General features: G+C 46.5%; 1 protein-coding gene and 1 pseudogene across 7 annotated transcripts in view; one reads left to right on the top strand and one right to left on the bottom strand.

Moving 5' to 3' along the window:
- Window positions 1–21,290, top strand: part of UBE2F (ubiquitin conjugating enzyme E2 F (putative)) — a 77,396-nt gene extending 56,106 nt beyond the window's left edge. For all 7 annotated transcript variants that reach the window (XM_055291118.2, XM_063645820.1, XM_055291120.2 and 4 more), the window contains 5 exons: window positions 4,020–4,090; window positions 9,280–9,337; window positions 10,940–10,972; window positions 14,614–14,676; window positions 19,984–21,290. In XM_055291118.2, coding sequence (XP_055147093.1) covers window positions 4,020–4,090; window positions 9,280–9,337; window positions 10,940–10,972; window positions 14,614–14,676; window positions 19,984–20,034 — 276 coding nt within the window. In that variant the 3' untranslated portion in view covers window positions 20,035–21,290. The remainder of the gene's footprint in view (window positions 1–4,019; window positions 4,091–9,279; window positions 9,338–10,939; window positions 10,973–14,613; window positions 14,677–19,983) is intronic.
- Window positions 7,659–7,750, bottom strand: LOC129488947 (uncharacterized; annotated as a pseudogene).

Below are 21,290 nucleotides of genomic sequence, written 5' to 3' on the forward strand. Positions count from 1 at the left end.
ACCCTGACTCTCTAATGTCTGTTGCAAACAGTATAAATCCCACATACCAATGGGGTGATGCTACACATAGTCTGGTAACTCGGGGCTTTCCCATCATAATATGATAGACGTACACATTCATGTCAGTCAATGCACAATGGCATCATTATTAATAAGAGCACTTCCATGTATGATGTGTCATTTAAACCAGTCCTTTATCGTTGGTCACTGGTTGACCAACCTTTTGTAGTATAAAGCAGACTTTCTGTAAAGGGCTAAGCAATAAATATTTTAGGCTCTGTGGACCACATATAGTCTCTATCCCATATTCTTTTTTGTTTTTTCAGTAACCTTTTAGAAATGTAAAAACCAGTCTTTGACCATGTGAAAACAGTCCCAGCCTGGATTTGGTCTGTAGGCTGTGGTCTGCTGCCCCAGAATAAATAGGGCTGTGAGGTAAGTCTGGGGCATGCATCTTATGTCTGTCTGCCTCTTTCTTCTGGATCAGTTCCTAGACATGGCATTATGGGTACTGAGTAATTGATGCTCCATTTTAAGGTTCTGGATAAATCCTATTAAATTACCTTGCAGAGAGGAATGCCAGTTGACATCCTCACCATCAATGTTTGAAAATTCCGTTTCCCTAAACACTTACCAAGGTAGAATATTTGCCTTTTTGTTGTTGTTGTTGCCATTTTGGGAGGAAATGGTATCTCATTTAATATCCGATTGTCATTTCTTTTTCTTTTCTTTTCTTTTTTGAGACAGAGTCTTGCTCTGTCCCCCAGGCTGGAGTCCGGTGGCGCAGTCTCAGCTCACTGTAACCTCCGCCTCCAGGGTTCAAGCAATTGCATTTTCATTTCTTAAGTCAGATGCTGAATAGTATTTCCCACTAATAAGCTGTTTCTATTTTTTATGAGCTGCTATTATGTCCTTTGCCCATGTTTCCATTGGGGATATTTGTTTTTCTTCTGGATTTACTAGAGTCCTTACACGCAAAGTATGTGAAACTTTTTTCTTAGGTTTTTTAGCTATTCTGTAAATACTTTCTTTGTTTTGCATTTGCCGTCTTTAGTTGTTGTTCTATACAAGTTTGGTTTTTTTGTTTCACTGCTTGAGTTTTGTATGTTATGATACGCTTAAAGCAGCCTTCAGACCCCAAGACGGTCATCTACATTTTCTTCTAGTCCTATAATTCCTTTTTATGTTTAATCCTTTCTCCTGCTGCAGCACACAGCTTCCTCCAAACAGTCCTGACCGATGCACCTGAGGGCTGTGTGACACCACAGGCCAGCTAGGGTCTGGGCTAAGGCTCTTTCCTCCTCCAAGGCATCCCCAGGCCATGTCACGCCATCTGGAACACTGTGTTTTTCCAAATGGGTAGCCAGCGGCCCACCAAATAACCCAGTTCTCTGTTGGTTTGAAAGGCCAGATTTGTCATACATTAGGCTTCTGGCAGGGTGAGTGATGGTAGCCGTGCCAAGCACTGAGGGGGAATGTGGGAGGGCTGGGCATTGCTTGTTGGTCTAGCTGTGGGCCACTGGGGTTGGGAGGAAGGGGCTACAGGCCTAATTCAGTTTGGAAAGTATGTATGTCAGAAGCCAGGTGCAGCGTTTTGCTCTCTGTTCTGGAACCACAGTTAAGAGGACCGTTGACAAAAGGAGGTATCTGTGTTAACATCAAATTATGGAAGGTGTGAAGGGGACAGGAGGAAGGGCGAATACCCCCAAGCCTTTGGGAGATGTGGTAGCACCAGGCTGCGTGGTCATGTGTGAGGGCCTCCACAGAAGGGGTACCTGCTTGGGAGGGTGAGTGAGTTTGCCAATTTTCCAGGTTCCTACAAAAACTGAGAGTTGGTGACTTGGCCTAGCACTAGACTGCCACCATCCCGTGACCCAGAGGGGGGTCACAGAGCCCTGCCCCTCATGGCAGTCTGACCTTCCGTCTGCAGCCCAAATGCCTCAGTGTAAGGGAAAGATGCAGTTCCTCCTTTCTATTAAATACATTCCCATTTATTTGTAGAAAAGTACAATGTGAAATTTATTTAAACTCATTCTGAACCTAAATTCTTTGTCCTCAGACACATGGATTTGCACAGTCAGTTTAATCAGTTTTTTGGAATCTACGGATTTTGTGGTATTTTGAAATTAGGAAGAATGCTCATTAGAGTGTTGAAAAAGTATTTTTGCTTTATACAAATAAATAGATGAAAGTATAAAAGTTTACTAGAAAGTTAAAGAGGATATTTGGATGGTGAAGTATTTTCTAAGTATGGCATCAAAGATAAAAATTTGATTACAAAAATAACCTCCTCAGAAAACATCATAAATAAAAGTTAATAGCAGATGATACACAGGGAAAATGTTACCCATTTCACAAAGGTTTGTTTCCTTTTTGAGATGACCTTTCTGATGAGATCCTGTGATTTGACATTTCTGCATATTAACCAAGGGGACCTTGCTGTGGGAGGTCCTGGAGAAGAGGCCCTCTCTCTTACTGCAGGTTGTGGCGGGGTGGCAGGGGGGCGTGAGCAGTGTATCAGAAGCTTCTGAAGGACGTGAGCAGTGTATCAGAAGCTAGGGTTTCTGACCAGCAGATCCTCTTCCTGGGCTTCATCCTGAGGAAACATTTCACCCGGGATGAACCCTGCATTGATAGAGCAGGGTTGGGAGAAGAGGAAGTAACCTGAGGGCCCAGAGGTAGGGAAGTGCTTATTAAACTCAGGCAGGTGTACCATGGAATGCAGGATGCCATCTGAAATGATGGCAGAAATAACTAAAACATATGTAGCACAGCTTTCTTCTATAAAGAAAAATGAGTATGCTGCATGCACACTATGTGTGTGGCCTAGAAAAGAGGCATAAACACATGTACATCAGGTGTCACATAACTTCTGGGTACCATTTTGATGGAGTATATATATTCTTACATAAAAAACAAAAGTGAAAGAGCAGGATTTATTATATATTTACATATATTTCTGTTCATTTCTGTTGTCCTTTTCTCTCTGAGTGTGGATTGCCTTTGTAACGGAGAAATCTGTTTGGTTTGGTTTTCTGGTTTGGAGGCAGGGACTCGCTCTGTTACCCAGGCTGGAGTACAATGGTGTGATCATAGCTCACTGCAGCCTACAACGTCTGAGCTCAAGTGATTCTCCCACCCCAGCCTCCTGAGTAGCTGGGACTACAAGCAGGAGCTACCATGCCCAGCTCTTTTTTTTTCCCTGGAGGGACACGGTCTTGCTATATTGCCCTGGCTAATCTTAAACCCTTGGCCTCAAGCGATCCTCCCACCTTGACCTCCCAAAGTGTTGAGATTTTTTTCTCCTGGGTGTCTATCATTAATTATATTTTCTTCTCTTAGGTGGCCTCCCAAAGTGAGCCAATACGCCCAAACTAGAAAAATCTTAAAAGAACTTTATCCAAACATGCCAAGTCATAAATGATGTCGATATACTTTATCCCCACAAATTCATTTTCATTCTCTTTCTCTCCTTTAAATATAAAGTGGACTAGGGCTTTCATCTAGGAAAATATATGTGACAATAGCATCTTCAGAAAAATCCAGCAAATGGAACAGGCTGTTCTTGCAAGGAGCAGTAACTTTCAGCCATAGTAACTTGTATTGCAAAGGAATCTGGGGCTTCTGATTGGATTTGGACCCAGAGGATGCAGAACTATTCCTTAGAGTGCACTGTGGATACCTTCTGCCGTCCCAAACCCAGGGGGTGTGGGAGGTGACAGAGGTCCAGTCACCAGCACCGTCAGCCAGCAGGACACATGGGGCTTGTAGAGAGGTGCTCAGAAGCCCACGGGTAGACTTGGCTGCTGAGACTAGCCCTTGTGGATGCAGCGCATCAACACATGCCTCGTGGGTGAGGTGAGCCAGTATTCAGGGTTGAACACATGTTCAGCGAGTCAAACTGCACGCTGAGTAAGCCATGAAACAAGTGTCTAGATAGGGGATATGGTAAGGCTCTGGCCTGGAGATATGATTTGCAGACTGTCGGCGTGATCTCTCTCATTCTCTCTATGTTGCAGCCTCCCAAAGTGAAATGCCTGACCAAGATCTGGCACCCCAACATCACAGAGACAGGGGAAATATGTCTGAGGTGAGTTTCTTGTCTTTTCTTTCTTCTACATTCGTGAATGTCATGTGCCAGCCTTGGGCTTTTAAACGTGTTGTCTCCTCTGAAAAGATTTTGAGGCATGGCCAAGATTAGGAAGGGCTTGAACTCAGCTGAAGTAGCTGCGGTTGCCTGCCTGCTCCCAAACCCTACCCTACCTTCTGCCTCCAGACCAGTGTCTTCTCGTGGCCCTCTGGGGGCCACAGCCCTACTAAGTTCTTAGTACAGCCTCCTTGCCTGCCCAGGATGGACCCTTGGAGTCCCTTGCCTTGTTCCCCTCCTATTTAAATGAGAGACCACATTACCTCCATGTGGCTGATTTTAGCTAAGATGAGAAAATATGATGAACAATAGATACCCAGGAGAAAAAATGTAGATGGCAGGCTTGAGACGACCTTGGGCACTTGTATTTAAACTGCCCTCTCTCTACCAAAATGGTCCTGATAGGTGTCAGGGCAATTAGGGCAGGCAGCCTCTCGGAGCTTCTTGTCTGCTGTGACTTGTGTCCCTGATCCCTGGCATGGGCAGAACGTCAGGCATCAGTGATTTCTCCTCCTAAGGCTGCTGGAAAAGTTGTATAGGTGGATTGGTTGGTTTTTAAAGTAAGTTTTGCATTTGGGCTTTATTTTTTCTGCACTTTTCCCTTTCATCACTTTAAGGCAGCAAGGTTGATTGCAGGGGCTTTGATATCAGACCACCTGGACCTGAGTCCAGCTCGCCACCCCCGCCCCCGCCCCTGCCCCGCTGCCTGGGGCAGCTGTGGGACTTTAGGCTAGGTATTTGACCCGTATGTGCCTCACACTCAGCCAGTTTGGAATGTAGGCACAAAGCGTTTTCTTAGCACATTTCTCCTAATTTTGACATGAAATGCAATTAGTGGCCTAAGTCATTTCTCATGCTCAACTTCCGTATCTCTTTTCTTTGGGTCCTCTCTCCTTAGTAAACAGTAATCACCTTTGAAAGGAAATGTGTGAACTGTGGCTGCTGGAAATCTTACCTTAGGATCCCTTTCTCTTTTTTCTTTTTTTTTTTTTTTTTGAGATGGAGTCTCGCTTTGTCGCCCAGGCTGGAGTGCAGTGGCGTGATCTCAGCTCACTGCAAGCTCCGCCTCCCAGGTTCACGCCATTCTCCTGCCTCAGCCTCCCGAGTAGCTGGGACTACAGGCGCCCACCACTACGCTCGGCTACTTTTTGTATTTTTTAGTAGAGACGGGGTTTCACTGTGTTAGCCAGGATGGTCTCGATCTGACCATCGTGATGTGCCCGCCTTGGCCTCCCAGAGTGCTGGGATTACAGGTGTGAGCCACCGCACCCGGCCGGATGCCTTTCTCTTCACAAGTACAGTCAGTGCCCATTTGCCCATTTCATTTTTGTATATACTGCTCCCTTTCTTTAATATCAGCCTCATTTTTCACAGATAGTTAAAAATACATTTTACCAGACATACCTTTTTAAAAAAGCATCTTCCCTTTGAAGTATCTGTCCTTTACGTATTGAAACATTAAAATTCCACTATCTTTGGTTGCAGGTTATAAATGTGTTTGGCCCAGGCCCCCACTGCCCCACTTCCTCCTGTGCTTGTGAGGACACCTGGCTCACTTTCTGGGGGGCCATACTCTACTTCCCTGTCTTGCCCCTGCCTCAGTCAGAAATGGGTCCAGAATAGGAAGCTCTCTTGTTCCTTTTGCCATCTTCTGGGAAATCAGATGATTAGCAAAGCCTTATAAGGATGAACAGATGGTATCCTGATATAAAAGCCAGACATCTTAAGGAAAAAGATTGTCAGATTTGACCACGTAAAAATTAAAAACACAAAATGGAAGGAGAAATGATCAACCGGATTAACATCCTTGGTATATAAATAGTCCTTACCATTCATTATAAAAAAGATGGATACTTCTCTGGAAAAATGTGGCATTGGCTACAAATAGGTGATTCATAAAAGAAGAAATAGAGGTGAGCAGTAAATATCTGAGGAGATGTTCACTGTCATCGGTAACCAGAGAAAGGCGCAGAAAACCGTGAAGTGTGGCTTACCACTTACCAGATTGGCAGGCACAAAGGCAGATACTTGGTGGTAGTGGGGGAGTGTGTGACAGAGCGAGCAGGCTGTCTCGTTGGAGGGTGTGTGTATTTGCACACCTTTCATTGGTCCTTCAGCCATGTAGACTACCTGTAACTCGTATGTACCCTTGGACTTGTCAGCTGCACTTCTAGGGATTTAATCTAAGGAAATAATGTGCCAGATTGATGTACAGGGACCACCTTGTTAGTGAAAAGCAGACAGTGTCCAGTGGCAGCTTTATGGTGTGTCCCGAATAAAGGGAAGGAAAAGCCCAACCGCACCTCTGGTTTGTGGTGACGCTGACAGCAGCTCATCAGCCCTTCCCACAGCAAGACTGATGGGTGCCTGGGGCTCCATGGGCCTTTCAGTGCTGGCACACAGGAGCAGCTTCCTCTTTTAGAGAGATTTGCCCTGGCTCCACCTTGTTGTCCCAGCAGGGACCCTTCCCCTGCTCTGGCACAAGGTCAGAGGCTCCATGTCTGTGGGATTGGAGGGCCTAGGTCAAGAGCTCAGTCAAAGCTTCTCCTAGAGCCCAAGCTTCTATTACAGTTCCTGGGGTGTCCTCTGTCTCCTTGCTTAATGACATCTCTGATAGCCGAGTGTCTCTGTCTCCTGAGCTGTTGCTGGGACTATCCTCTGTGAGGCCAGGCTAGAACTTCCTCAGTGACTGGAGGCACTGCACCCCTGATGGGCCTCACTGCTGCCCAGACCAGTGGCCACCACATGCTAGGGCCGGCCTTGCCTCCCTATTACCCGCCCCGGCCAGATGCAAAGCCCTCCTGCTCTGGCTGTGCTGTTGACAGCAAAGCTCAGGGTGAGCTTCCTTCCCCTTCATTCAGCTAATGTTGATTGAGCTTAGGCACCAGCAGAGGAATTAGCATTCCTTGCTTTTATGGATGAAACAGGCATTCAACAAATAAATGACAAATATATAACTGAAGGTTGCATTAAGATCTATATAAGAAAATGATTAGCTAGATCAGAAATAATTCCTCCATTCAACAAAATATAGCCACTAGGATTTGAGTTCATTCCCAAAAAAGATATTCAGAAGTTGACAATTCAGATCCACAAGTCACCAATACCTCTATAGGGTAGAAAGACGTCCACCCAGTTGGTAGGGTACATGATTTGAGTTTTCCTTTTTTCTTTTTAAGGCTAAAAGTCAATTTTAATGGTCAATTTAAGGTTAGTTACCTGGTTTTTTTAACTGCTCTTCATAGACAATTAAGATTATAGCTTTGATTCAAACTCTACATATTTTTCTCCTGATCTAAATTGACTTTTGTGAATTTAAACATGCTCTAATTCAAAAAAGCTTATCAGAGGTAACAATTATGGATAAAGCCTGATATTTTATTTACAGATCAAAGCCACAGCACAATAATTCAAAAAATACAAAAGTAATTTTATCTCCAGAAGGAAGCTTGGCAATAAATTATACTTTTTCAAAGTATGGAATGATCATTTAATCCTTTTAAAATTATTTAAAAATTTTTTTTACTTTTTAAGATTATTGGGAAAACGCTAATCTTCTCTGTATCATCCCAATTTGAGCATATGTGCTGCGGAAGTGAGCACTGGATTGATCATTTCCATGAGAGTATATGGTGTGCCTTTACAGCTGATAGACAGTAATGACCAGGACTCTCAGGTACCAGCTTCAGAAATGGGGCCTCACCGGACCTCTGAATCCTGGTGTGCCTTCCCTGAGCATGGGCCCCCCACCTAAGGAGTGATTGGTATTCAGAATTTCGCATTAATCTTTTATCCTCAAGCTTTTTCTTTTGAACTTAAAAACAAACAAACAAACAAACAAACAAACAAACAAACTCAGTTACGGCCGGGCGTGGTGGCTCACGCCTGTAATCCCAGCACTTTGGGAGGCTGAGGCGGGCGGATCACGAGGTCAGGAGATCAAGACCATCCTGGTTAACACGGTGAAACCCCGTCTCTACTAAAAATTCAAAAAACAAAATTAGCCGGGCATAGGTGGTGCATGGCTGTAGTCCCAGCTACTCGGGAGGCTGAGGCAGGAGAATGGCATAAAACCGGGGAGGTGGAGCTTACAGTGAGCCGAGATCGTGCCACCGCACTCCAGCCTGGGAGACAGAGAGCCTCCGTCTCAAAAAAAAAAAAAAACAAAAAAAACACAGTTATTAAAATGTCATATGCTGGGAGCTCCCATTGTTGTTAACCTGCGTCAGCAGTGTTTCAGAATGTCGGTGCCCGTGAGCTGCCTGGGTTGGAAGAACAACATTGTTCATGAGGCGCGTGCCCTTGGGCATGTCTTCACTGTGCCTTGGTTTCCTCCTGTATAAGACAGGGAAACAGTGATGCTCTCTTCACGGGTGGTTATAGGCATTAAGTGAATTTAATGGCACAGCACCTAGGATTGTGCCTGACATACACAGAATAAGCTCTAAGCTTCAGTTACTCCTGTTGTCATCTTGTCATTTTGTTGCCATTGTCATTTTCTTTCTTTTTTTTTTTTTTTGAGACAGGGCCTCACACTATTCCCAGGCTGGAGTACAGGGGCACCATCACAGCTCACTGCAGCCTGAAACTCCTGGACTCAAGCAGTCCTCCGCCTTTGGGAGTACAGGCGTGCACCGCTATGCCTGGCTAATTTTTAATTTTTAGTAGAGACAGGATATCACTGTGTTGCCCAGGCTGGTCTCAAACTCATGGACCCAAGCTATCTTCCCACCTTACCTCGGCCTCCCAGAAGCTGGGATTACAGGCGTGAGCCACTGTACCTAGCCACCATTGTCATTTTCTGCATATTAAATTGACAAATGTTCTTTGTGTGTTATTTTAAACATGCTTTTCCTCAGCCTAAACTTCCATGTCAAGTATTACAACAAATAGATAAACATAACACAAGACGTTATAATTGAATATGTATATAAACTTGGAGGTAGAAATGCCTTCCTCAGCAAGAGAAAACTGAGAAGCCACAGAGGAAAAGATGGGTTTAATAAAAAGTAGAGCTCTTTATTATAATATATAATAAATAAAGACAAAACACACACCGAGAGGACTAGTTGGCAGCGTGCAGGGCACCTGTGGCTGCTCCTCACTAACCACTGTGTGTTTGTCTTTTTCAGTTTACTGAGAGAACATTCAATTGATGGCACTGGCTGGGCTCCCACAAGAACATTAAAGGTAGAGTCTGTGCCTTGATCTTGATCATAAGTTGTCCCTGTGGTCCTCTCCCTGCAGTAGCCAGCCTCCTGAGAAAGCAGCACATGTCCTTGCCTGTCACATCCACACCAGTGGCCGGACACACCCTGTCTCCTCTTCTCCCTGCTGCCTAGGCTACTTAGCCAGTCACTGACCTCAGTCAGTTTGGGCCAGATGAGCATCCTTGTTGGCTTTGCCAGGCACCATTCTAGAACCAGAGATAGGAGCCCAAACTGCAGGCTTCACAGCCAAACCACCCGCCGCATAGGAAACCTCATGGCCACCATTCATTCAACAGGGATGTCTTGAGCTCCTCTGGCCACTAGGTGTTGAAGAAGGAGCAGCAAATTGATGTGCAAACCACTCCCTACGGCCAGAGAAGACTGTCAGGTGTTGGGTACCTAACATCAGGCAGGGACCCTAGGGGAACAGCACAGGAAGGGGCTTTTGGCCCTGGCCCTGCATCAGGGAACACTGCAGACTGCATGCAGTCCTGACCCAGCTCCTCCGAGCTGTAGTCTCTGCCACCATGGGCAGCCCACCCAGCCTTTTCTTAGCTTCTCCCCACGCTCTAGAAATGTCCTGCCCTCTCAGAACTTTCCCTCTGCAGGTGGTGCCTCTACCTGGAAGGCGGCCCTCTCCTCCAGCCCTCTCCCTGGCAGACTCCTGCTCCCCTGGGGCTCAGATGGCTGTCATTGCCTCTGGAGCCTCTCCTCCCAGGGTGCTGGGGAACACGTTTCGTGAACAGTGCTGGCCTGCTGACCTGCCCATCTGTCCATCCCCCTTCCTCAGGCTGAGGGCTCGCCTTCACCCACACTCCAACCCTAGGCCTGGCTCACATTGGAAGGTCAGGGATGGGTGAGTGGATGGATTGATGGACTAGAGAAAACAGAGAAGGGCAAATAAAATTACCAACTAGCAAAAAGTAGGAGAGGAGCATGAGAACAGGCCTAAAAAGGACGAAACTCTTGAGTTGATGAAGAGGAAAATGGAGAATGAATTTGTGCTTCACAGATGGCAGGTCAGTACAGATAGAACAACTCTGGCTTTCAGTTTGATTTAATGAAAATCTCTAATCCTTGAATTGTGAATCTTCTATGATTCTTTAAATAACTAATGCAAAATCATTAAGAAAACTTAATAGGATGAGGGGTAATTAACTTATCTACGACCGCAAGAGGCAGTAGATGTAAAAACAACAGACGTTATTTTGAAGGTGACTTTTTAGAAGTCAGAACCATATTTGGTGGTAACAAGTAAGAGGTGATTTAAGGTGGAGCCCCTATGCAGACACTGGCCTGCGGGCCCTGTCGTGCAGGATTGGGCTTGTCAGGTCTGACTGGGAGGGTGGCTGATGCTATCTTTGATTTTATATTCACTGCCTGAGACTGCTCATCTCTTTGAATTTTCCAGAGTTTGTTGTTACACTTGAAGAGAAGTTATTTTAATTTTCTATCTTGAGAAAAACAAACCATGCTGAAGACAGGTTTTGATAGAGTACAAAGTGTATTTCTTGATCATGGGTTTAAAAGACTAGGTGCACTTTGGCTTAAAACTTGTTTTCTGTTTTCTTTTTTATTTCAGGATGTCGTTTGGGGATTAAACTCTTTGTTTACTGTAAGTACAGTGATCAAAATCCCAAGTTATTCTCAATTTCCTTGTTGCTAGTTTTAGACATTGCGTTAAGGTTAACACAAAACCATGTTACAAAATGAAACATGGACTGGGCACAGTGGCTCACGCCTGTAATTCTAGCACTTTGGGCGGATCCTCACTTGAGCCCAGGAGGCCCAAACCCCATCTCTACAAAAAATAGAAAAATTAGTTGGGCATAGTGGCACATGTCTGTAGTCCCAGCTACTTGGAAGGCTGAGGTGGGAGAATTGCTTGAGCCCAGGAGGCAAAGGTTGCAGTGACCTGAGATTGCACCACTGTACTCCAGCCTGGGTGACAGAGACTCTGCCTCAACAGATACACACAAAAACCCCCCAAAGACATCCTGGCTGGGCATGGTGGCTCACACCTGTAATCCTAGCACATTGGGAGACTGAGGCAGGTGGATCACTTGAGCCCATGAATTCAAGACCAGCCTGGGCAACATAGCAAGACCTGTCTCTAAAAAAAATAATAAATTAAAAAATAACCCACCATGCAAATAGTTACATAGTTACCCCTTTTTTCTGTTGCTCTTTTATGAGTCAGAAGTAGAACAGTGAGGTAGGGAATGAGGGGACTTTGGAGTGACATGTGGGGAGGTTGTCTGGGGCAGGGGCCACAGCAATCTCACTTCTGCCCTGCTGAGGTGGCTGACCCCGGTTTCTAGGGGATGAGGCTGGTTCCACTTGCCTTAGCCCCTTCCAGCAGGGTGGCTGTTACCCTGGGGTCACTTGGCCCAGGCCACTTCTGTGCCCGTGGCTACACTAGACAGCCCAGGGAGTGGCCCTGTCACCTCCCAGGTGTCCTGATTGGGGTGGATGATTTTGTGGTTACCCAGCCTTGCGGGCTTTTCACGAGTCCAGAACCTCAGAGTTGTTGTCTTTTTGTCAGTGATGAGGTGCTGAAGTTTGCTGTTCTCAGGAAATAGCATTTCTCAGACAATGGCCGTAGGGCAGGAAGAGGCTAAATGGACTCAGCCAAAAGCTGTTGGTTGGATTTTTTTTATACAATATTACACGTTCCTTTGAATTTTTACTTTTCGATTCATAAAGTTGCTTTTAAAGAAATAAGCTTCAGAGATCTGTTCATGAAAAAATAGTTTTTGCTACTTTTGATAAAACCTAAGGTGCCTCTATGATCTTGGATAGCCCACCCAGGCCAGTGGGCTGTTTTACGAGCATCCTCCTGGCCAGGTGTCATGTGGGTCACTGGCTGTTGCCTACAGCAGAGGCACCTGCAGGACTCAGTTAAACTAGGGCGGGTCTGCCCTTACTTGTCCTGTCATCTGAGGGCACAGTGTTCTTATCTTCAGCAAAAGCAGAGCCTCAAACTAAACTGAATCCCTGCCCACCTTTTGTCTTTCTGTCAGATGTTAGCTGGTGAATGTCTATCACACAAGCAGAGAAACCAAGCACTTCCAGTGATTTCAGGATCTCCCTGAATCTCCATGGGAGGTCATCCCTGATGGAGACCTGGACTTGACAGTTTCTGCTGGTCTCAGCCACTTTGTTCTGCTTCTGTCTTTGGCTTTTTCACTGAAGTGAATGGAGTTTTATTTCTGGAGCCTAATTTGAAATCTGTCTGGCAGTTGTGCTCCATTGTAATATTGAGCCTTGGCATCTCCAGATTTGATTGAGAGAGCCAAAGAGGACAGGTGTGAACTCAGGCCCTTCTAGGGGCCCACATGCTGTCATTGTCATCAGCCACCATGATGATTTTTTCTGGAGCCCACCATGTCTGTCCCAGGTTCCTTGGCTCTGAATAGGTTTTGACTGGTGACTTGCTGCAGGGGAATTAATGGGAGGAAAGAAACACTGGCTCCTTGGACTTAAAAAAAAATTGTTGGCTGGGCACAGTGACTCATGCCTGTAATCGCAGCACTTTAGGAGACGCTGAGGCCAGCAGATCACCTGAGGTCAGAAATTGGAGACCAGCCTGGACAATATGGTAAAACCTCATCTCTACTAAAAAAAAAAAAAAAAAAAAAAAAAAAAAAAAAAAAATTAGCCAGGCGTGGTGGCGGGCTCCTGTAATCCCAGCTACTTGGCAAGCTGAGGCAGGAGAATCTCTTGAATCCAGGAGGTGGAGGTTGCAGTGAGCCGAGATCATGCCATTGCACTCCAGCCTGGGCAACAAGAGCGAAATTCTGTCTCAAAAAAAAAAAAAATTTTTTTTTTAAAGAAATCTGCTTCAGCCACACTAGCTCCCCATCTCTCAGTGCTCTGAGTAAATTCTAAAAGAGCCAATCAAAATTGCTAATTAAGTCTGTAATGGTTATTCTGATCAACTCATTTATCTTAGGTCTAACATACAGTAAAGAAGGTAAGAAATTCTGTGTGATAACAGTCTTTATCTAATATGTACTTTACATTTTTGCCTTTTTCTAGGACTTGGAATCTAATTTTCCAACTGTGAATGACTATAGAGATTTACAGTTTTTCTTTGCTATTTTGTAACATTTTAATGGTCACAGCCATATTAATCTCCAGGAACATAGTCCCCAAATTTAACATCATTCCTGAAGAGAAATATGATTGTCTTGACAATGATCCATCCTACAGCCTGCATTGGAAAGCCATGACTCATCATAAGGACAAATTGAGGCCCCCTGATTTTTTCTTTTTTTTTTTTTTGTTTTGTTTTTGAGACCGAGTCTTGCTCTGTCGCCTAGGTTGGAGTGCAGTGGCGCCATCTTGGCTCACTGCAACCTCCGCCTCTGGGTTCAAGCGATTCTGCTGCCTCAGCCTCCCGAGTAGCTGGGATTATAGGCATGCACCACCATGCCTGGCTAATTTTTGTATTTTTGGTAGAGATGGGGTTTCACCATGTTGGCCAAGCTGGTCTCGAACTTCTGACCTCTGGTGATCTGCCCGTCTCAGCCTCCCAAAGTGCTGGGATTACAGGCGTGAGCCACCATGCCCGGCCAGGCAAGCCCGCCGATTCTCAACAAGAGGGGTGAGCAGTGTGAAGATAAGATGCAGCTTTGGTCCAAAGGCCAGAGTGCTTCTTGGGGCTGAGGGGCGTAGCCATTGCAGTGCTTTTCTAGGGTCTGGCTCCCTCTCCGGAGTCTGGGGATATGAGCCTGGCAACACTGCTGTGCAGTTTGCTCGGGTTCCAGATGTCGTCCCTATTGGCTTTGCATGGGTGGCTTTGTGAATCAGAGAAAGGAAAGTCCAGGGAAGGGGCTCAAAAAGTCAAAGCTGTTAATCACAAAACAAAAGAAAAAGTTAATTTTTATGGAAAAGAAGGGGATTTTTATTTGGAAATGCTTAATAATAGTGGTTTTCATTCTCCAGTTATCACAAATAGCATTAGAAATGAATGTGATTGTAATTTACTCCATCTTCACCAAACTTTGTAGAACTGCATGTCAATATATCTCTAACTTCTTTCAGTCAGTTGTCAGTCACCATTTTGAAAAAAATACCCACATATTCAATACTTTGATATCACAAGCACTTGAGTTCTTAGTGAGATTCTCAGCTCTCCAGTTTGGTCTGCCATTTGCTAGTTAGACTTCTCTTACTGTGCCATAAAATGAAGACTTTAACAGCAGAAAAGCAATTCTTCCAATGTTTACTTTAAGTTTCTCTCTTTTTAAGGATCTTTTGAATTTTGATGATCCACTGAATATTGAAGCTGCAGAACATCATTTGCGGGACAAGGTGAGCCAGTAACAGGCTTATTCTAGGCTGATGTACTTGTCACAAAGACGATTACTACTGTCTCTTGATTGGATAAATGAGAAATTTATCCACCAAGAGAGTGGTGGGATGCAAGGCTGGAATTCAAAGCAATTTGTAAACAATATGGTATAGTAAATGTGTGTAACCTCAGGAAAATGCTTTACCCAAGGTTAGAGAGAATTGGTGTGTGTTTGTTTTTTTGTTTTTTGTTTTGTTTTCTTGTGTTTTTTGAGATAAGATTTCACTCTGTCACCCAGGCTGGAGTGCAGTGTTGCAGTAGTGGCTCACTGCAGCCTCCACCTTCTGGGCTCAAGTGATCCTCTGTCTTCAGCCTCCCAAGTAGCTGGGACTACAGGTGCATGACACCACATTCAGCTAATTTTTTTACTTTTATTTTTTGTAGAGGTGGGGTCTCGCTTTGTTGCCCAGGCTGGTCTTGAATGGTTGGCCTCAAGCAATCCTCCTGCCTTGTCGTCCCAAAGTGCTGGGATTACAGGCATGAGCCACGGCACCCAGCTGAGAAGTGATTTTTTTATTTGATGTGATTTCCTAGTAGAATTTAGTATGAGTAATTTAAAACAGGTATAGCACTAGCATGGTGGCGTTGTGATTACACCTGTAATCCCAACCTTTGGGAGGCCAAGGTGGGCAGATTGCTTGAGCTCAGGAGTTTGAGACCAGCCTGGGCAACATGGCAAAACCCTGTCTTTACAAAAATTAGCCAGGCATGGTGGCACACGCCTGTGGTCCCAGCTACTCAGGAGGCTAAGGTGGGAGGATTGCTTGTGCGCGGGAAGTTGAGTGAGCCAAGATTGTGCCACTGCACTCCAGCCTGGGTGACAGAGTGAGACCCCATCTTTAAATACATAAATAAAGAAATAGTAGGAACAGAGAAGGAGAATGGACGGTGTCACACCCACTAGCACCCTCCTGACCCCCAGCAGCCCACCTTATCCTTCCACACCTTTTGCTGAGCTCATACACATTCATACACACTTGACTTTGATTTTTACCCAAAAATAATGAGATCCTGTTCATTACTGTTATTAATTTTTATTTATTTAATTTTTAGGGCAGCACACTGAGCTTGTAAAGGTTCAGAGAGCTCCCCCTATTCATTATTTTTAATCTTCAGTTCCACTTCTAAAAAGTTTTTTCCTCTAATGCAGTGCATAAATGATCAGTCATTCATTTCAGGAGCCACACTGAAGTCTTCCAGTAAGACACCTGTTTAAGGAAGACCGTTTACCTAGAAACAATATATTAAAACTCACTGGGAAGAAAAAAGTATAACAAAACCCATGCTGAAAGAATTATAGTTGCTGAAGCACCTTTCCACTGTGCTTGAGTAGCAAGGCAGCAGTGGTTTTAACTGTCTGATAAAAGAAAGCATACAAGCCTTGAGGAGGGGAAGTGCTGTCAGGAAAGGGGGTCTGAAATGACCTTACCATTGGCCCAGTGCAAAGCACATGGAGCAGGAGCCTGCAGAGGCAGGCCGTGTGTGGCTGGCGTCGAGGTAGCTCAGCTTAGGCCAGGGGCTCTGGCTGGATTTGGTGGTAGAACCTCGCATTCCATCTTCTGAACCAGATTCCCTATAGCAGCCTTGCCATTGTGGCAGTCGGTCAGCCACCACTGTTTGCTTGGCTGAAGTTGCCTTTTTTTTTTTTTTGAAACAGAGTCTGTCACCCAGGCTGGAGTGCAGTGGTGCGATCTTGGCTCACTGCAACCTCCATCTCCCAGGTTCAGGCAATTCTTGTGCCTCAGCCTCCCGAGTAGCTGGGACTGTGGGCGTGCGCCACCACACTGGGCTAATTTTTGTATTCTTAGTAGTGGAGAGGGGGTTTTACCATGTTGCCCATGCTGGTCTCAAACTCCTGGCCTCAAGCGACCCACCCGCCTTAGCCTCCCAAAGTGATTACTGCACCCGACCTGATGTAGCTTTGAACACAGTTCTAAAACCCCTCTAGCTAGTTCTAGACATCATGCTGAATGTTCAGCGCCTTGGCTTCTGTTAACGTTAGTTAAACCTACTATGTGCCACGACCAAGTAGGGCATTTGAAATGTGCCCTGCCAAGTCCTCGCTACAGTCTTGAGCCCAGGAGGTGCTGCCTGACCACGGCCCCAAAGAGTGGGCAGGAGCACCTCCGACAGGGAGGCAAGAGAAGTGCCACCCAGCATGCATCCTGCTCAGACTCACAAAACAAGTGGCAGGCACAGTGGGCATGGGGAGTGGTGCAGTGCAACCAGGCGGGCAGAGCGGGCCATCTTCTGAGGCTGGTGTTGTGCCGAGGAGGCGAGCTCTGTCCTGAGGGCTGGAGCAGCAGGGGTCCTCAAGAGAAGTAGCAGGGGTGTGAGGCAGCCCTGTGCTCACAGCTCCCCATGGGGGCAGTCAGTCCCCGACCCTTGCCATCCGTCGGTGGTCCTGATGGGCTTGTGTTGTCTGGTAAAGCCTTGGGCTTGGTACTGCGCTGACAAGCCCTGGGCAAATGTGCCCCTTGGCCCACCCCTTGCAGGCATTCGTGGCGGCAGTCCTGTCTGCTGTTGCTGGCAAGGACTAGCCCTTGTGGACCAAGCCTTATCAGATAGAAAGCGATGGCAATAGGGGCACTCCCATAGCTCCAGGTGGAGAGATGTCTTCCATTTTACCTTTCTTTGTATGAAATAAGATTTCATATTCCTGATTTGTATAAAATAGGACTTTGCAACTGGTACACTTTTAGCCCCAGTAAAATGGACCTAAAATCTCCAAACAGTGATGCCTCCACATGAAGCCTAAGCAGTGCTGCCCCACCCCAGTCTCCGTGCGGAGTCATAGTCACAGCTGGTGAGCGCCGCGTCCTTATGTCCACTCGTTCGTCACTTATTTGGCTGGTGACCACTTATGTCCCAGGGGAGGTGCAAAGAGCTCGGGATGACTGTGGGAATGACATTCCTTGTCCCTGTGGTGCACACATTCCGGCAGGAGGAGGCGGAGCATAGGTGAACAAACATGGCCAGATGCCGTGGCTCACGCCTGTAATCCCAGCACTTTGGGAAGCTGAGGCGGGCAGATCATCTGAGGTCAGGAGTTCGAGACCAGCCTGGCCAACATGGTGAAACCCCGTCTCTAGTAAAAATAAAAAAATTAGCCAGGCATGGTGGCAGGCACTTGTAATTCCAGCTACTTGGGAAGCTAAGTCAGGAGAACCGCTTGAACCCAGGAGGCGGAGGTTGCAGTGAACTGAGATCACGCCATTGCACTCCTGCCTGGGCAACAAGAGCGAAACTCCATCTCAAAAAAATAATAATAATGAAAATTAAAATTAAAAAAAATAGGTGAACAAACGCAGCATGTGAGGTGGAGAGGGGGCCACAGAGGGCCGGGTGGTGAGAGAGGAGCACTCCAGAAAACCTTGGCTGCCAATGCAAAGGCCCTGAGGCAGGAATGTGCTGTGGAGCTCAGGGCAGAGAAAAGAGGCCATTATGACTGGTGCACGTCAGAGGAATGGAATTAGTAGAAGCCAGGCACACTTCCATGCACTTGACACAGAGTGCACTTGTTTCTCACGACAGCCCCTTGGGGCGGATACCATTATGATCCCCGTTTTGCTGCTGCCAGGAAGCTGAGATTCGCCATGATTGAGTAGCCCGCTGGAGGCAGAGCCCAGGACTTGGACCCACCTCCGTCTGGCTCCAGAGTCTGTGGTTTTCACTTGGGCCCTGTGCTTTGTGTCCCTTGCAGTAGGAGAGGAGGAGGGAGGCAGCAGAGGCTGGAGCATGGGGCCTGCTGCAGGCATGGACGCCGGGCTCTATGCTGGCTGAGGTGAACAGGGCGACTAAGAGTACATGGCGTCTTTTGTCCTCCACAACATGGAGAGGCAGGGGCATTTATGGGGTCTTCATTTTACATCCGGTAAGCTTTTTCAGGGTCCTTGTGAGCTGCCAGTATTGTCTGGCTCTGGGGACTGTGGAAATGGCCTTGAGAAGGTTTTGTAAAAGGGCAGGCAGGGTTTCTGCACAGCCCCCCTTTGTTGCGGGGTAAAGGCCCATGTGGGAGGCTCCAAACGCCATCCTGTAGACAAATAGGGCAGATGGCAGGGCAGAGGCACCTAGGTAGACTCAGAGCACTCCGCTTTCTCACCCTGAGACCAGAGCAAGTCATGGGACCATATCCATAGCTTCAAATTGGGAACTTGCCCACCCTGGAAAGGGTCGTAAAGGTGTGGCAGGAGGGCAGGCACCTGGTGCCCAGCTGGCCAGGACCATGCTCCAGGCAGGGTCTCCCCTGCAAGAGGGCATCGCGGCAGCAGCAAGGTATACATCAAGTGCCAGGGTATGCCCTGCACATTGCCAGGTGTCGGGATAATGCAGTGGAATCAGCAAACAGGTTAGACTGACGCTTATACAGGAAGACTGAGGCTTAGCTAAGGAAATGGAACTCATGCCCACTAAGAACTGTGGTAACTGTGCTGTGTTCCCTGTGCAGTGGGGGCTGCATGGCATTGATGGGACCGAAGCAGTGTGATCCTGCGGGGACATCTGAGACCCGGCAGCTGTGTTGTAGGAGTGAGAGGGTTAAGAGCTCCAAGTCACTCTTACGGCTCATACAATCCCATGGGATTTTACTCCTAACCTTGGGGAGACCAGATCCAGGGACAAACCTGACAGTGGCCCAGATCTGAGAAGATTGTTCCACCCATACTGGCCTGGGGTGATTCCTAGGTCCACACCGCCTTTGGTCACTGTCCACCTTCATTTCAATGCATGAGGATGGAGCTCTGTGGCACACCCAGCTCTCTTCTGGGCAGGGTAGTAATCCTGCCCAGAAGAGACGGGGGGCTGTACATGGGCTGTGAAGAGCAGGCACATTTTAAATAGGTAGCAGCATCCAGGGAAATCATTCTAGGAAGACAAATCCAGAAACAAGGGTCTTCCTGAGAGCAGCAGCTGTAGCTCACACCCATTGTGGCCAAAGGAGTCTTGGCTTTGTGACCTCAACCACACTTTTCTGGGCTCCACTTTCCCCATCTGGAAAATGAGGAGGGATAAGCGCCCCCTTAGGGTCCCTCCCACTTAAGCCTTCCACGTGCTCGCCCCTCAGCCTACCCAGCACTGTTTCTTGGGTGCAGTAGGCACCCAGGTCGTGGTGAAATGGCAGTCAGACTCCGCAAGGTCCCGGTCCTTCTACCACCTTGGCGACCACAGGGGGCCTTGGTGCTGGTGGGTCTGACTTGTCCCTGAAGCGCTGCTTCACTCACTCACTCACTCCTCCTGTTCTTTCTGTCCCCAATGCTGTTACTCCACAGGAGGACTTCCGGAATAAAGTGGATGACTACATCAAACGTTATGCCAGATGATAAAAGGGGACGATTGCAGGCCCATGGACTGTGTTACAGTTTGTCTCTAACGTGAAACAGCAAGAGGTAGCCCCCTCTCCCATCCTCATAATCCCTCTCAGTCCCCTGGATTGCCCCAGTCCTGTGACCATGTTGCCCTGAAGAAGACCATCTTCATGACTGCTCATTGTAGATGGAGAATTCAACATAAATACAGCAAGAAAATGTGTTTGGGCTTCTGAAGAGTTGTCTGCTTACCTTAACATGTTTACTTTTTTGAACTTGTACTGTATAGGCTGTTGGTGAAATTCTTAAGAAGTTGTAATGAACTCAAAATTGAGGCCAGAGCTTGCTTTCCCTTTTCCCAAACAAAATTGGTTTTCTGCACAAGCGATGCTAATGATGTGTTCAGTGTAACTCGCAGATTGGCAATAAGATACCCGCTACAAACTGTGATTGGATGCAAAATCTCTTAGCTTCTTTCACGAATGTTGGCCCTGCCTAGATGTTGTGAAGCTTCCCAGAATGCATAGAGTCATTCACTGTAGATCTCTTATTGAAATGCGTATTTTATTTAATGTAAGTATATTTTGGAACAGATTTGTAATTTGTACAATTCAATGCTTTAATTATTTTTTCTATTCTCATTTAGTTTGTATTTTCATTGTATAGAGCAGACAGAAAGATGCTGGGTCAAGCAACTATTGAAGAGAAATACAAAGAAAATATGAAAGGCACATTATTCATTTTGTCCAAATGCAATGAGAATCTGACTCTTAAAAATCAGCTGTTGCTCTCAGGTCCAGATGTGGTGAGGACGTTTTGGAGCCCTTTGAAGCTAGATTTGGATGATCAAAAAAAAAGGCAGGGAGCCCATTCTAACATGCGGCCCAGAGGAAACTGGCTGGAGCCTGGACCAGCTGGGGTTGATGCTTCTGCAGTGGTCATGTGATTGTGACCTGGTAGCTACTTATCAGAGCACCAGACCCTGCTGTCCTGGGAGACAGGAGCAATGCCTCAGGAATCAGCCCAATGTCTGATGTCACTGAGACTGTGCCTGTGGCCTTCTTCTCAGTTTGCTGTGGCTCCAGGCCCTGCCGGTGGGGTGAGCTTCTTAGGCCTTGGAGGACCAGGAGTCAACAGTGGCATATGCCATCCTTGGCCAGATTAATGTACTGCAGAGGAAGAGCCCTGAAGAGAGGCAAGTGGATTTACTCCAGCATGTAGACATTTGAACCAGTGAAATCAAACGCAAAATAAATGTATGTCTAGTTTCA

The sequence above is a fragment of the Symphalangus syndactylus genome, chromosome 8 (genome assembly GCF_028878055.3).
Source record: "Symphalangus syndactylus isolate Jambi chromosome 8, NHGRI_mSymSyn1-v2.1_pri, whole genome shotgun sequence".
Lineage (NCBI taxonomy): Eukaryota > Metazoa > Chordata > Mammalia > Primates > Hylobatidae > Symphalangus > Symphalangus syndactylus.